General features: G+C 65.6%; 1 protein-coding gene across 1 annotated transcript; it reads left to right on the top strand.

Moving 5' to 3' along the window:
- Positions 1-8,528: 8,528 nt before the first annotated feature.
- SKOR1 (SKI family transcriptional corepressor 1) lies at positions 8,529-12,606 on the top strand. Its single transcript, XM_074156274.1, has 8 exons — positions 8,529-10,490; positions 10,600-10,696; positions 11,124-11,231; positions 11,348-11,419; positions 11,645-11,719; positions 11,801-11,875; positions 12,314-12,379; positions 12,509-12,606. Exons 1-8 carry the CDS (start codon positions 8,529-8,531, stop codon positions 12,604-12,606), a joined length of 2,553 nt encoding a protein of 850 aa, XP_074012375.1.
- Positions 12,607-13,508: the final 902 nt, after the last annotated feature.

The following is a 13,508-nucleotide window of genomic DNA, read 5'->3' as shown; positions in this document are numbered from 1 at the left end:
AAAAAAAAAAAAAAAAAAAAAAAAAGAGCTCAGGTAGTTTATTATATCCTGGCAGCTTAAAAAAAAAAAAACAACACCAGCCCAATTCGGTGAAAAATTCCTCCTGAACCACCGCAAATCCTAAACGTTACTCTGGAAGCAGCCTGGAAAAGACTTTGTTTCCTTCCTTGGAGGGATCGTTTGTCTTCTTTTGAAGTATAGAGGTTGCAGGCACCAACTTATAGACTAAAGTTTGTCTTAATTGCTCTGATGTCACAACCTCCCTGGCAGATAACAGTACAATGAATGAGTCAACGGCCCCCGTACCTTCGGGTCCTTTTTCTAAAGTGAGACAAATTTCTTCCCTGTGAGCCAACCAGACTGTAGGCAGCTCTTCCATTTATTTGTCTCTAACAGTTTGCATTAGCTTTCTCCGGATAAAAAGTCTCTCCCTTGGATTTAGTTAAAAAAGTCAGTAAAAACCAAGGCTTTTCCTCTCGCTTTCCCTGGCAGGGAGGTCGGGAGGGGAAGACGTCGCCCTGAAAATCCATGCGGGATGCCAGCCGATGGGAACATGAAAAATCTCCTGGCTGAGGGGCTGACAGTGTTATAACTCACTGGCACGTGTCTGAACCTTGCTGTCTTCATCAGTACACTTAATCAATCCCCCGATCATGGGGGAGGTTTGGGGCCTCTGTCATCTTTCCTTCCCCAAGTCCTTGAATTTGGTGGAGGGAGGAGGACAAGTCCTTGGGGATCTGCTGGTGGCACTGCTTCTGCCCCGCTCCCCTCCCAGCGCTGGGTTAGCGCCGTTTTGGGGGGGATTAGGGCTGAATGGGGAAAACCGGGCTCCTCGTGAGCACGGCCAGCCTTGGTGCCACCCCGAGGGTCGGGCAGCAGCGAGGTTGAGCTCTCTGAACTGCCACCTCCTGCCCTGGACATGGTGTCTCAGGATGGTGTGTCCCCAGGGGAGGTCTGGGACCCCACAGACCAGTCTGCCTTGCTGCCTGGGGGCTACTGGGGTCCCCCCCGGCACAGCACCTTGCCCTCCCCGTCCAACCCACATCCCAGCCCCACTTTGCACCCACGTCTGCAAATCCCTGGTGCCCACAAAGCCAAATTCAAGCAGTCCAGCCCAGCTCTCACCACCACCCATCAGCACCAAGGGGCAAAAGTAACCAGAAGTGGGGGGAAGGCAATAAAATTGGGGCAGGATCTGGGCAGATTTAGCTCCACTGGGTGCCCCCACCCACGGCAAGCAGCTCCCTGGCCAGTTTGCACCCAGACCGGGCTCCTCTCCCTGCACAAGTGTGTGCCCCCCCCCCCCCAATCTGTGCCATCCGGGAGCCGGGGTGAGCCTGGCGTGGGGCACCCTGATGCAGTGCAGGGTCCCCCCCAAGCCCAGCTGCAGGGGTCCCCGGGGGGTGCAGCATGACAAAGCGGGGGCTGCAGTGCTGCGTTGAAGCCAAGGAAATCCTGCCTCGGTGCACGCAGAGGTGACTTTGAGATCACCAGGACACGTGAAACGTGCCGCTGCGAGCCCGGCCCCGGGCTCTGCCTCCAGCCTTGCGTGTAGCGTCACCCCGGCCCCAAAACTCCTCCTGCCACCACTTTTTGGGGTCTGAATCAAGGCATTTCTCGCCTTGCAGAAAATGCAGCAATATTATACCCTACGGCTGAGTCCTGCTCAGAAGACATCGTAGAGGGGGGGTCATAACATACACAGTAACTCGGCAGTTGATGCTATAGATGCGCTGAGTGATCACACACACACACACACCCCCCATCTCCCCCAGCCCCACTCCTCGTCCCACCGCCTCATTTAGGGACTCCACCTGCAGCCCCACACCAGTCTCTGTCACTTCTCCCTGTAACCCCAGTCGTGGTGGTCCCGATAGACGCTGTCTCCCGCGGGGATGTGCGTGCGGGAGCTCACAGGCTCTGGGAAAACCTGGGTGTGTCCCATCTGTGCCAAAACTTCCAGTATTTTCAGGTTGGTTTTTTTTTCCCTGCCTGTGACCCTTGCCAGGCGAAGCTCCTCCTGTGAGATGAGCCTGGGGTGGTTTGCCTTTAAACGCAGCACAGAATTAGAAAATATTTGGTTTCTTGTGTCCCGTGGCCAAACACATCCTGCTGTCAGCTTTCCAAAGGCAAAGTGTCAGTCTTTGTTTTCTGAACAACAGCCTGAAAAGCTCTGTGTGTGTGCGTGTGTGTGTGTGTGTGTGTCTGGCCGCACCTGTACGTGTGGCAAAGAAACCAGAAACAGGGAATTGCACTGGGCTGTGGCTTCGAGGGGTCCCTGACCCGTCCCTCTCCCTGGGCTTCGCGTCCGTCGAGCAGGGACAGGCGGCGGCCAGCGACGGGGTGACGTTAATAACGGAGCAATCACTGGGAACAGGTCTTGGGAGCTTCGTTTGATCCCTTTGACATCTGAGAGCATAAGCAAAGCCGAGGGCTGACTCTGGGAGTGGTGTATGCATTTTTCCCGCCTCGCGGAGCTTTGTGGTCCCGCAGGGAAAAGTTCACCTGGAGGTACCAACGGGAAAGGGATGGACTGCAAGGACCGCCCTCGCATCTCTATGGTGCAACGTCTGAAGCAAAACCTGGGAATTTGGGTCTTTGCAGGAAAAAAAAAAAAATAAAAATCCCTAGTCCTACAGGGAGAAAAATCACTGGGAGCCCACGGCAGAGACCACTGTTTGGTGACAGAGGGACTTTGGCTGCGGGGGGTGGGAGGGGGCGATGCCACCAGGGCAGGCACACAGCTCCTGGCTTGGCTTTCTGGCTCCGACTGACCTACGTCTGCCCAGCGCTGCCTCCAGGCGGGACAGCCCAGGGGGGCCACCACCATCCAGTCCCACAGAAGATGCATGTGGGACCCCCCCCCGAGGCAGCCTGCAGCCTCAGCCGGTGAGGAAGAGGAGGGGGAAGCAAGAGCTGCTCAGCCTCCTGGGGACAAAGCATCTTTGTGCAGAGGCTCTTCCTCCCGCTCCCGTGAAGACGTGCAGCCGGCAGAGACAAACACGTCAGAGACCCAACAACACCCCCCCCACAGACCCGTCCTCACTCGGCTGCCGGGAGCTGGGCCACGCAGGCCTGGATGCACCCACGGGGCTGAGTTAAACACATCACAGGTGATCCCAGCTCTGTGAGAGCTGCAGGAGACCCAGCTGTAGCCTCTCAACTTCTCTGGAGGGTGCTCAGGAGACCCTCTTCACCCGTGTGAGGTTATTTGTGGGTGAATCCTGCCCCACACAGCCTGGTCCCTGCCCCGCTGCTGTCCTGCGGCTGCGCCCTGCCCTGTGCAGACCTGGGCAGGAGCCAGACGGAGCCCCAGATGCTACAGCTCGGTGGCCACGATGTCCCTGAGGTGTGAGCCAGGCCCCTGGGAGCAGAGGGGCTCTCCAGCGAGGAGAGGGAGCACCGCTGCCCGATGGTGAGGTTCTGAGCTATCGCGGTTATTTTAGGATCACTTGTCTTCAGCCTTCCCCAGGGGACCCCCCAGGCTGGGGGGTGGGGGGGGTGCTCACAGGCACCGTGGGGCACAAATCTGGAGGGATGGGGGGACCGTTCCCTGAAATTGCTGGCCTCGTCCTGCTCTCCCAGCTCACCAGTATTGCACCATCAGGCTGCCTGGCCTGGCCTGGGAAAGCCTAATAGGGGGAAAAAAATTCAAAAAAAAAAAAAAAAACACCCTCTAAATCTTTTGGTCACGTTGAATAAAAAGGAGGTTGTGCTTTAAGGAAAGAAAAGCTCAGAGGTCTGTGCCTTTCCCTGCGGGGAGCTGCAGCGGGAGCGCTGCGGTGCGGCTGCCGAGGAGCCGCGCTGACCCGGGGCTGCTTTACCTTCGGTGCAGAGAACGGCCATAAACCACAAGTGTGCTCTAAGGACAGGATTTATGGATTGAGCCTCACCGGCTACTGGAGCAGCTGCCGCTTCGCCGGTTACCCCGCTGCGGCTGCTCTCGCCACCGAGTCCTGCAGCGAAAGTTCAAGGTTTATAAGTAGCCGGTCAGGCCGGGAGACGTTTAATGGCAAATGGATGTCTGGGGCTTTTACGGGCAGGAGGAGGAAAACTTCTCTGCGGCCGAGACAGGCCCCGCGCGCGGGTGAGTGCAGCTCCATCCTGGAGGGCTGCGGTGCCCGGCTGCCCCCGGCACGGCCTGGCAGGGCGAAGGCAGCGTTAATTGCTGCCCTCGGCTCATCCCGCTCCATCGCCGGGAAGGCGCTGGTTTAACCTAATCAATAAAGTCGTGTCCATCGATCCTGTAGGTTGCGTTCCTCCACAGCCGCTCCGGCAGAGGGAAATTAGGCAGATTTAGAGCCAGCAGGGATGGTGCGGGGAGGGCTTGGGCGGCCAGAAAGGTGAGGGGCAGCACTGCCATTGGGGGTGGGGGGGGTGGGGGGGTGTCAGGAGACAGGGGACAAGGAGGTGGCAGCAGCTGGGAGGAGGCTGGACAGTGGAGGACCTGAGGTGTGTCAAGGGGTACACATTGGGGAGGGCCAGGGCAGGTGTTGGGGGACCATGGGTGCACTGGGGGGGGCACAGGAGGATTGGTGGAGTGCACAGAAGGGGGAGACACGATGGGAGAGCCGGGGTGCACAGAGGGAGGGGTGAATGGTGGGAGAGCACAGCGGGAGCGTACTGGGGTGGGGGCACGCACGCACAGCCCGGGCACTTGGGAAGGGCCCCGGGGCGCACCGAGAGGCCCCCGCCACCTCCCCGGGGGTCCCGATCCTTCCCCCCCGCCCTCCGCGGGTGCTCAGCGCGCCGGGTCAGGCGGAGTGTGCCCGGCCTGCAGAGAGCCTGCCCGCTCCCTTTGTCAATGTCCAGTAATTAAAATGTCACCGTTTAATTTTCAGGCCTCTCGGAGCAATCTTTTCCTAATAAAGAGTCTAATCGAAACGCTCCTTCTCCCCCCTCCCCCCCCCCCGCCTCCCCGGGAAGGGCCGCGGAAGAGGCTGTAAAGGCACAGAGCCGCTGCGGATCGATAGAGAGAAGCCCGGATTGATCGGCCTCTAAAATTAAATTTATTGGGGTCATGGTTTTATATGGTGCTGATACAACTGTTAAATGGGGAACATTCATTTCCAATAGGAGGCGTTTATTAAACTTCCACTGAATTAGACCGCCGTGATTTATGTGGCAATCTCGGCACAGCCCTCCAGGAGAGAGGGGCCTTTCGCCGCCGTCCCCGCGTGATTATTTATTTATACACCCGTGACACGGCTTCCTAAGTTTTAACCTAAATTATCCGCCGGCCTCGCCTGCCAGCGGCACCGGCCCGAGGGGGGGGGGTGGGTGTGTGTGTGGGGGGTGTCCCGTCGGGGCGCACCGCCCTGCCCGTCGCCTCTCCGCCGTCCGCGGCTCCTCCGCGCCCCTTCCGCGGCCGCGCACCCCGGCCCGCTCGGCGGCCCCCGGGGGGGCCCCCGGGGCGGCGGCGGAGCCCGCAAACGTCCCGGCTCTCGCGTGCGGCGATCGTTGAGCGTTAATTAGAAATTCATTACAATTAAAAGCCGCGCGCACACGCCTTAATTACATCTGATTTTTAATTCCGAATCCGTGTTTACACAGTAAGCGAGACGTACCTCCTGATTATCCCCAATACTCTTTATACTGTACTAATTATGTAAATTAAACCTAATTAACTGACAAAAACTGCAGTCAATTCAACTGTTAAAAGATACGGCGGCTGCGAGGAGCGGGGCGCCGGCGGGGAGAGCGGCCGGAGCGGCGGGGCCGGAGCCGGTCCCCGCCCCGGGGCTCCGCGCTGCCGCACCGCCGTCGGGGCGAGCCGCGGGCCGGCTCCGCCGCTCCGGGCTCCGGAGGAGCTCTGCGGGCAGCGGGGCGGCCGCACGGCCCGGGGAACGGCACGGCGGAGGGGGCCGGGGCAGAGCCGCATCCTCCCGGAGCCCCCCGGCCCCCCGACGTGCCGCCGCGGGAGAGGCTCCGAGAACGGGGGGTAGCGGCTCCGGACGCGCCGCCGCCCGCTCCCGGTGCCTCGCAGCCCGGCGCGGCCTCGCAGACGGTTCCGCAGCCACTGCGGGTATTTAAGGCCGTGGGATCACCCGAAACCCGGCGGCGAGAGGGGCAAGGGGGGGGGCTCGACCCCAGGGCGGGCGCGTCTCACCGCGCTCTGCGTCCGCTGAGCCGGAGGATGGGGGGGGGAGATAAATAATTAAAAGGCGAGGAATAATTACCGGCTCGGGTTGCGATCGTTGCGGGAAGGCCGCGCCGCAAGGCCCGGCCAGCAACACCCGGTCCGCGTCCCTCCTCACCCCCCACCCTCCCCCCCACGACGGGACGTCCCGGGGGGAGCCGCGGCCGCTTTCCCGTGAGGAGCGAGGCCGGTTCAACCGCGGCGGCCCGGGAAGCGCGGAGGAGATGGGTGGCTCCGCACCTGCGTTTCGCTCCGCGCCGGTTCCGCCGCATCCTCCCGGCGCCGCTGGTGATGGCGGGGAAAGGGAGGGGGGTGGGGGGGATACACAAAAGTGATAGCTGGGGGCGATCCGCGCCGTTATTAACTTCTGTTTGATCAGTGTAATTGCGCCGATCGCGGCCGGACGCGATGATTAATTACAGTTTAATTAACGTGGCCGTGACGAGCGCTGCATGCGGGAACCCAACCAGGGCAGGGACGTGGCTATGGGCCCCCGCCACGCCGGCAGGACCGGCGGCCACCGGAGCGGGGGGGAACCCCCCGCTCCGGTGGCCGCCGGTCCTGCCGGCGTGGAGTGGGCCCCCGTGGGGAACGAAAAAACACGGGCGCGCCCCCCCCCGTCCTCGCCTCCCGGCGATTTCGTTGCCGCCCCGATGTCCCCCCCCTCCCAACCCTCACCCCCGGTGCCGCTCCCGCACCCGCGCCCCGCCGGCGGAGCGCGCATCCCGGTGAGGCGCAGGGCGGGGGGGGGGGGTGCGCGGTAGCAGCGCATCCCCGATTTCGATGGGGCACCTCCGCCACCCCCCCCGGGCTCCTCTTTTCGTTGCCGCCCTCTCCCCACGCAAACTTTCAACGAGCATCGCTCCCCTCCCGCGGTGTGGGTATCCCCGGGGAGGGGGGGGTCTGGGGGAGGGAGGGAGGCGCGGAGCGGCGCGGAGCCCCGCGCAGGTGCGGCCCGGGGCTGATCCCCGCTCTTACCTCGGGCAGCCCGGGCGGGTCCCCGCTCGGTGGCGGCCCCCCACGGCCCCCCCCCCCCCCCTTCTCCCTCCCTCCCTCCCCGTTCCGCCGTGCCTTAAAGCCGCGCCGTGATTGACTGGAGCGCATCGGTGATTGACGGCCGCGGGGTCCCGGAGGCAGTTAATGTAAATATGCTGGTGCTAAGTGGGTGTGTCTTCCCGTTATTTTAGCTGTCACCGGATCAATGTGCAGCGTCTCCAAGTACGGATCCGGATCCTCCCTCGGTGGCGCGGCTGGTCACTCGCTCTTGTTGCATCTCGCCCGGGCGGACGCGGCGGCGGCGGGGCGGGCGGCGGCCCCGAGGCGTCGGTGAAGGGCGCTCCGCTGCCCGCCCGCCCCGCGCCCCGGCGGCTGCCCGCGGGAAAAGGGCTCGGTGGGGACGGGCCCCCCTCCCCCCCACCCCATCCCCCCACCGGCCGATGGCGGCCCCGGCGCCGGGCTGCGGCCCCTAGCCCCGAGGAGAGTCTGCACGTCCAGCCGGGCTCCGCCGAGCGGTAAGTGGGAGCGGATGGAGAGGGGACGGGGACGCCGGGGGGGAGAAATCGGGGCGCGTCTTCGGGAGGCGCTCCCCGTTATTTCGTGTAATTACCACGGAAGCGGCTTACCGCCGTGAGCCCTGCCCGCTAAGCCAATTTGCCCGGCTCGCTGCTGCCCTTCTGCCGCTACGTGCTGCGGGTCCTGCCCGCCCCGGCCCCCTAATCCGCCCGCTCCTAATCGCCTGCCGGAGACACGACAAAGGGGCTCCCGGCCGGCCGCGCCCGCCGCCCCGCTCCGCCCGCCAGCGGGCACCGAGCGGCAAGTTTCGGCCCGCCCGGCCCGGCCCGGGGCTCGGCTCCCCCCGGCCCCGCCGCCGCGGGACGCGCCGGTGGCATCCTCCGGCGCCTTTCGTTGGAGTCCGCCCGGGGCTCGCCGCAACGGGCGGCCCGGCACGGCTCGGCGAGCCGGCACAAAGGGAAGGGACGCGGCACCTCCTGGGGACCCGGGGCCGGGGGGGGGGGGGGGCGGGGTGACACCCCCGCCCCCGGGACGCCCTTGCTCCGGGCGGCCGCAGCCGCCGGGTTCCCGGGGCCTCCCGGCCGCAGGTCCGCGCCCGGCGGCGGATGCGGCGGGGCTCGGTACCGGCGGCCGCGGCGCGGGGGATGCGCTACGGCTCCGCCAGACCCCTCCGGCCGGCCCGCCCGCGGCGGGGAGGGTCCTGCGGCAGCGCCCGGGGCGGGGGGTGCTCCGGGCCGGGGCCGGCAGCGCCGAGCGGGAGCAGCCGGGGGTCCGGGAGCGGCGGGCCGGGCGCGGCGGCGGCGGCGGCGGGGCCCCGGGAGCGTTTCTAACCCGCGCCTTTCTCGGATTTTGTTTTGCAGGGGCGTTTTGGGGGGGAATGGAGGCGATCGCCAGTCAGATGGGAAATGGGAGAGATGCAAGCTCCTCCCCAAATTCAAAGCAAGAGCTGCAGCCGTACCAGGGCTCCAATACCCTCAAGCCCAACCAAGTGGGTGAGACCTCTCTGTACGGCGTGCCCATCGTGTCCCTGGTCATCGACGGGCAGGAGCGGCTGTGCCTGGCGCAGATCTCCAACACGCTGCTCAAGAACTACAGCTACAATGAGATCCACAACCGGCGGGTGGCCCTGGGCATCACCTGCGTGCAGTGCACGCCGGTGCAGCTGGAGATCCTGCGGCGGGCCGGGGCCATGCCCATCTCCTCCCGCCGCTGCGGCATGATCACCAAGCGGGAGGCGGAGCGGCTCTGCAAGTCCTTCCTGGGCGAGCACAAGCCGCCCAAGCTGCCCGAGAACTTCGCCTTCGACGTGGTGCACGAGTGCGCCTGGGGCTCCCGGGGCAGCTTCATCCCGGCCCGATACAACAGCTCCCGCGCCAAGTGCATCAAGTGCAGCTACTGCAGCATGTACTTCTCCCCCAACAAGTTCATCTTCCACTCCCACCGCACCCCGGACTCCAAGTACACCCAGCCCGACGCCGCCAACTTCAACTCCTGGCGCCGCCACCTCAAGCTCAGCGACAAGACGGCCACCGAGGAGCTGTCGCACGCCTGGGAGGATGTCAAGGCCATGTTCAACGGCGGCACCCGCAAGCGGACCTTCTCCCTGCAAGGGGCGGCCGCCGGCGGGCCCGGCGCCGGTTCCCCGGCCGCCAAGGCCGCCTTGCACCCGCCGCCGCCCGCCGGCCCCGAGCTGGCCCCGGCGCACAAGAGCCTGCGCTGCAGCGGGCAGGAGCCGGCGGGCGATCGCGGGGCGCTGGGGCTACCGGCGGCGCACGGCGGGGCGGCGGGGGGGCACGGCGGGGCGGGCGGGGTGCGCAGCTACCCGGTGATCCCGGTGCCCAGCAAGGGCTTCGGGATGCTGCAGAAGCTGCCGCCGCCGCTCTTCCCCCACCCCTACGGCTTCCCCGCCGCCGCTTTCGGACTCTGCCCCAAAAAGCAGGAGGACGCGCTGGGCGGCGCGGGGGGCGGCGAGGCGGGCAAGGGCGGCGCGCTGCCCCCCGGCATGTTTTGGGGACCCCCGCACCCTCACCCGCACCAACCGGCCCAGCCGCCCCACCAGCCCGGAGCCGCCAAGGACAGCGGCGTCTACCCCTCCTTCCCCGTCTTCTGGCCGGCCGCCGGTAGCCTGCCCGTGCCCCCCTACCCGGCGCAGAGCCAGGCCAAGGCGGCGGCCACCGCCGTGGTGGTGGCGGCGGCGGCGGCGGCGGCAGCGGCGGCGGCCGAACCGCCGGGTTTGTCGGGGCGGCACGGCGAGCTGGAGGGCTCGGAGCCGTCGGGCAGCGGGAGGAGCAGCGCTACCCCCCAGGAAGGCGCCGGGGCGGAGGGCGAGCGCTGCCCCAGCGCGCTGTCGCGGGCGGCGGGCGAGGAGGAGCGCTCCGGGGACGAGGCGCTGCTCCCCCCGCTGCCCCTGCCCAGGAAGGGCAGCTACCTCTCCGCCTTCCGCCCGGTGGTGAAGGACGCCGAGAGCATCGCCAAGCTCTACGGCACCCGGGAGGCGTACGGCGGCGCCGGGCCCCGCGGCCCCGGCTACCTCTCCCCGGACTTCCTCAGCGAGGGCAGCTCCAGCTACCGCTCGCTTTCCCCCGGGGGGGACACGGCCGAGGAGCCCGAGGTGGACGTGGAGTCCAACCGCTTCCCGGAGGACGAGGAGGAGGACGCCGCCGCCCCCCCCGAGGGACGGGAGCCGCCGCCGCCCCGGCTGCTGGCCGGGACCGAGGAGCCGCTGCCGCCCGCCGGGGCCGACGGGCCCGAGGAGAAGGCGTGCGAGCCGACGGCGGAGGAGGGCGGCCAGCAGCCCGACGGCAGCCCCGAGCGGAGCAGCAGCAGGGGCGCCTACGAGGTGCGGGGCCTGGGGCGGGCGGGGGGGGGGGGGGCTGTCTCTGCCCCCGGGGGTCCCCGCGGGACGGGCCCCAGGGCCCCCGCCGCCGCCCTGACTCCTTGTTTTGTAGGTGTACGCGCCGGACCGGGGGGAGCACCTGCAGCCGCTGAAGACCGCCGCCTCCCTGGGAGCCCCGGCCGCGTACCTGTGCGCCCCCGAGGCGAAGGGTAAAGCGGGCCGGGGGGGGGGCTGGGGGGCGGGAGGCCGGTGCGCATCGATGGCGCGGCCCCGGGCGCCGCCCCCGCCGGCTGCTCAGCCCCGGGGGGGCAACCGGGCCGCCGCTTTCGTTTGGGGGATTTCGGGAGAAAAGCGAGCGCGAACGGTTTCCCGATGGGGGACGGGGCCGGGCCCCCCACCCCGGGCCCGGGGAGGCCGCCGTCGGACGGGGCCGGTGCGGCGGGGATGGGGTGGCGGGGCCGCACACGGCACGGCGGGGCAAAGCTCCTGCCAGCAAGCTACTTTCCAACAGCAAAGCGATTAGGATGTCCTCTAAGAAGGTTTTAACGAGGGCTTTGTCCGTAATTATGTAATTAAGGATATATCAGGACCATACTTTCATTGCTTATGGTTGAAAATCGGTTTATTACCTTTAAGAGCAAGATAAAGAAGACAATCACTCCGCGGCAGAGGATTTAGAGACCAGAAAATCCTATCAGGACCAAAGGAATGTCTCGCATCCCAGCCCTGTAAATACCGACAGAGGTAAGCGCCGATCCGCGCTCCGCCGCGGGGCGATGCGCGGTCGGCGGAGCCCCCCTCGGCGGGGCTGACGGCGCTCTGCCCCCCTCCATTCCCACCCCCCCACCCCCCCCCCGCAGGAGAGGACGGCCTCGGCATGGATGTCGCCGGGACGCAGCTGGTGGAAAAGGACATCGAAAATTTGGCCCGAGGTGAGGCGGGGGCGCGTCCCGCGGCGGGGCGGGGGGCTGCGGGGGTAAAGGGGGGGGGCTGTGGGGACCCCCCGGCCTCTCCCCGCGGCTCGAGGTATTTGTGTTTTCTGCAGGAGTGATTAACTCCTGTGATTAATGTAACGTAATGCGATTAGCGCCGCGCTGAGCCGCCTCCATATGGAAAAGTGCGGGCTCCCCCCAACCCCGCCATGTATTTTTAAACAGACGAATTGCAAAAACTGGTCCTGGAGCAAATGGAGCTGAGGAAAAAGCTGGAGAGGGACTTCCAGAGCCTGAAAGGTACAGCCGATATCCCCCCCCCCCCCCCCCCGGGGAGCGCGTCCCCCGGCGGGGAGCGGTGCTGACCCCCCGTCCCCGCAGATAACTTCCAGGACCAGATGAAGCGGGAGCTGGCGTATCGGGAGGAGATGGTGCAGCAGCTGCAGATCGTCCGAGGTATGGCCCGGCCGAGGCCCATCCGACAATTATTACTTTTATTTTTTTATCTCCTTTTTGTCTCTCTCCTTTATTTTTGTTTTCCTTTATTTTATTTTATTTTATTTTATTTTATTTTTAAATCGATATCTTTCGTGCACTCCCATTCGTCTCGGGATTTCGAGCCGCCCCGCAAACGGCTGCGAGACGTCGTTCCACGGGAGCGAATGAACCTTCCCTCTCGCAGCAATTTCCACCCGGGCTAGATTAAAAACCGAGGCGTAAAATTACCTGGGAAGCTATTCCCGATTTTGCGCGCATCCCGCCCCCCGTATCCCCCTCCTCCGCACCCCGCGCTACGGACGAGAGCGGTGCCCCTCGGCCCAGCGCATCCCCGATGGGGCTGTGTGTCGTGTGTCCCCCCCCCCGGCACGTTGTGATGCTCTCCCCCCATCCCAGATACGCTGTGCAACGAGCTGGACCAGGAGAGGAAAGCGCGCTACGCCATCCAGCAGAAGTTGAAAGGTACCGGGGCAGGACGCGGAGGGGACACACACACACACACAGAGACAACTAAGGGGGGGGTCTACACCCCGTCCCCCCCCCCCCCCCGCATGGTGGGGAGCCAGGGGTGACAGCTCCGTCGCTTTGCAGAGGCCCACGACGCGCTGCATCACTTCTCCTGCAAAATGCTGACCCCGCGGCACTGCACCGGGAACTGCTCCTTCAAGCCGCCGCTGCTGCCCCAGTGAGGCCCCCCCACACCTCCTCCCCGGACCATCCCCCCCCCCCCCCTCCCCCCCCTCGGACCCCGAAGCCATGCGGGCAGAGCCCACACAAGCCATTTCCACGAGGAGACACTTGTAGATAGAGGACTCGGAGCCCGTCTATTCCTCGGACTGGCAATACGGCGGGGAGCGGCCCCGGGCCGGCCGGAGGGGGACCCGGCCCCTCTCCTCACCCCCCCCCCCCCGCCCCAAACCTGGCCCCCGGGGCCCCCCCCCCCCGTTCCGCCTCTCCCCATCCCTCCCTGTGTGTCCGCTTCTTCATCCCTTGTCCAGACTGGAAACAAAAGTGGCTATGTGCAATGGATATAAATGTACTGTGATTCTCTTGGTACAGTATTTGTTGGATTTTTATTTATTTATGATGTATATTTATTTCCTCCCTTCCCTTCCCCTCCCCTCCCTTCACATCCCCCCCCCCCCCCCCCCCCGGCCTCGGGCCCCCTCCTCCCTCACCATCCCGTTGTAAATCCATGGATGTAACAGCACTTTAACGGGCGGTCCGCGACTCCGGAGGCAGAACAACGCTCGCCCCCCCCCCCCCCCCCCCCCCCCGACTCCGGGGGAGATGAGACCCCTCTGTACGTGATTTTGGGTTCTTTAATAAAATAACGACTTTAAGAAGCCGCCTGCTTGCGTGGGGCTGGCCCGGGTTGCGGGGGTCCCCGTTCCCCCCCCGACGGGCACGTCGCGGGAAGGGCTGCCGAGGCCCCCCCCCCCCCCCCCCACCGGCTGCGGCACCCCGTGTCGGCCCGCCCCGGGCCCGGGGCGGGCCGACACGGGGTGCCGCAGCCGGTGGGGGGGGGGGGGGTGTCGGGGGGGGGGGGGGTGTCGGGGGGGGGGGGGCTCCCGCTCCCCTGCGAAGCTCC

This window comes from Numenius arquata, chromosome 11, assembly GCF_964106895.1.
Source record: "Numenius arquata chromosome 11, bNumArq3.hap1.1, whole genome shotgun sequence".
Classification (NCBI taxonomy): domain Eukaryota; kingdom Metazoa; phylum Chordata; class Aves; order Charadriiformes; family Scolopacidae; genus Numenius; species Numenius arquata.
Note: the sequence above shows the minus strand (reverse complement) of the source record. Positions and strands in the feature narration are given on the sequence as shown.

Excerpts from the sequence above, each read along its gene's own strand:
- SKOR1 (XM_074156274.1), top strand. The coding sequence starts at position 8,529 with ATGGAGGCGATCGCCAGTCAGATGGGAAATGGGAGAGATGCAAGCTCC. Across the intron at positions 11,232-11,347 it reads CCCTGTAAATACCGACAGAG|GAGAGGACGGCCTCGGCATG; the intron begins GTAAGCGCCGAT and ends CCCCCCCCGCAG. Across the intron at positions 12,380-12,508 it reads CATCCAGCAGAAGTTGAAAG|AGGCCCACGACGCGCTGCAT; the intron begins GTACCGGGGCAG and ends GTCGCTTTGCAG.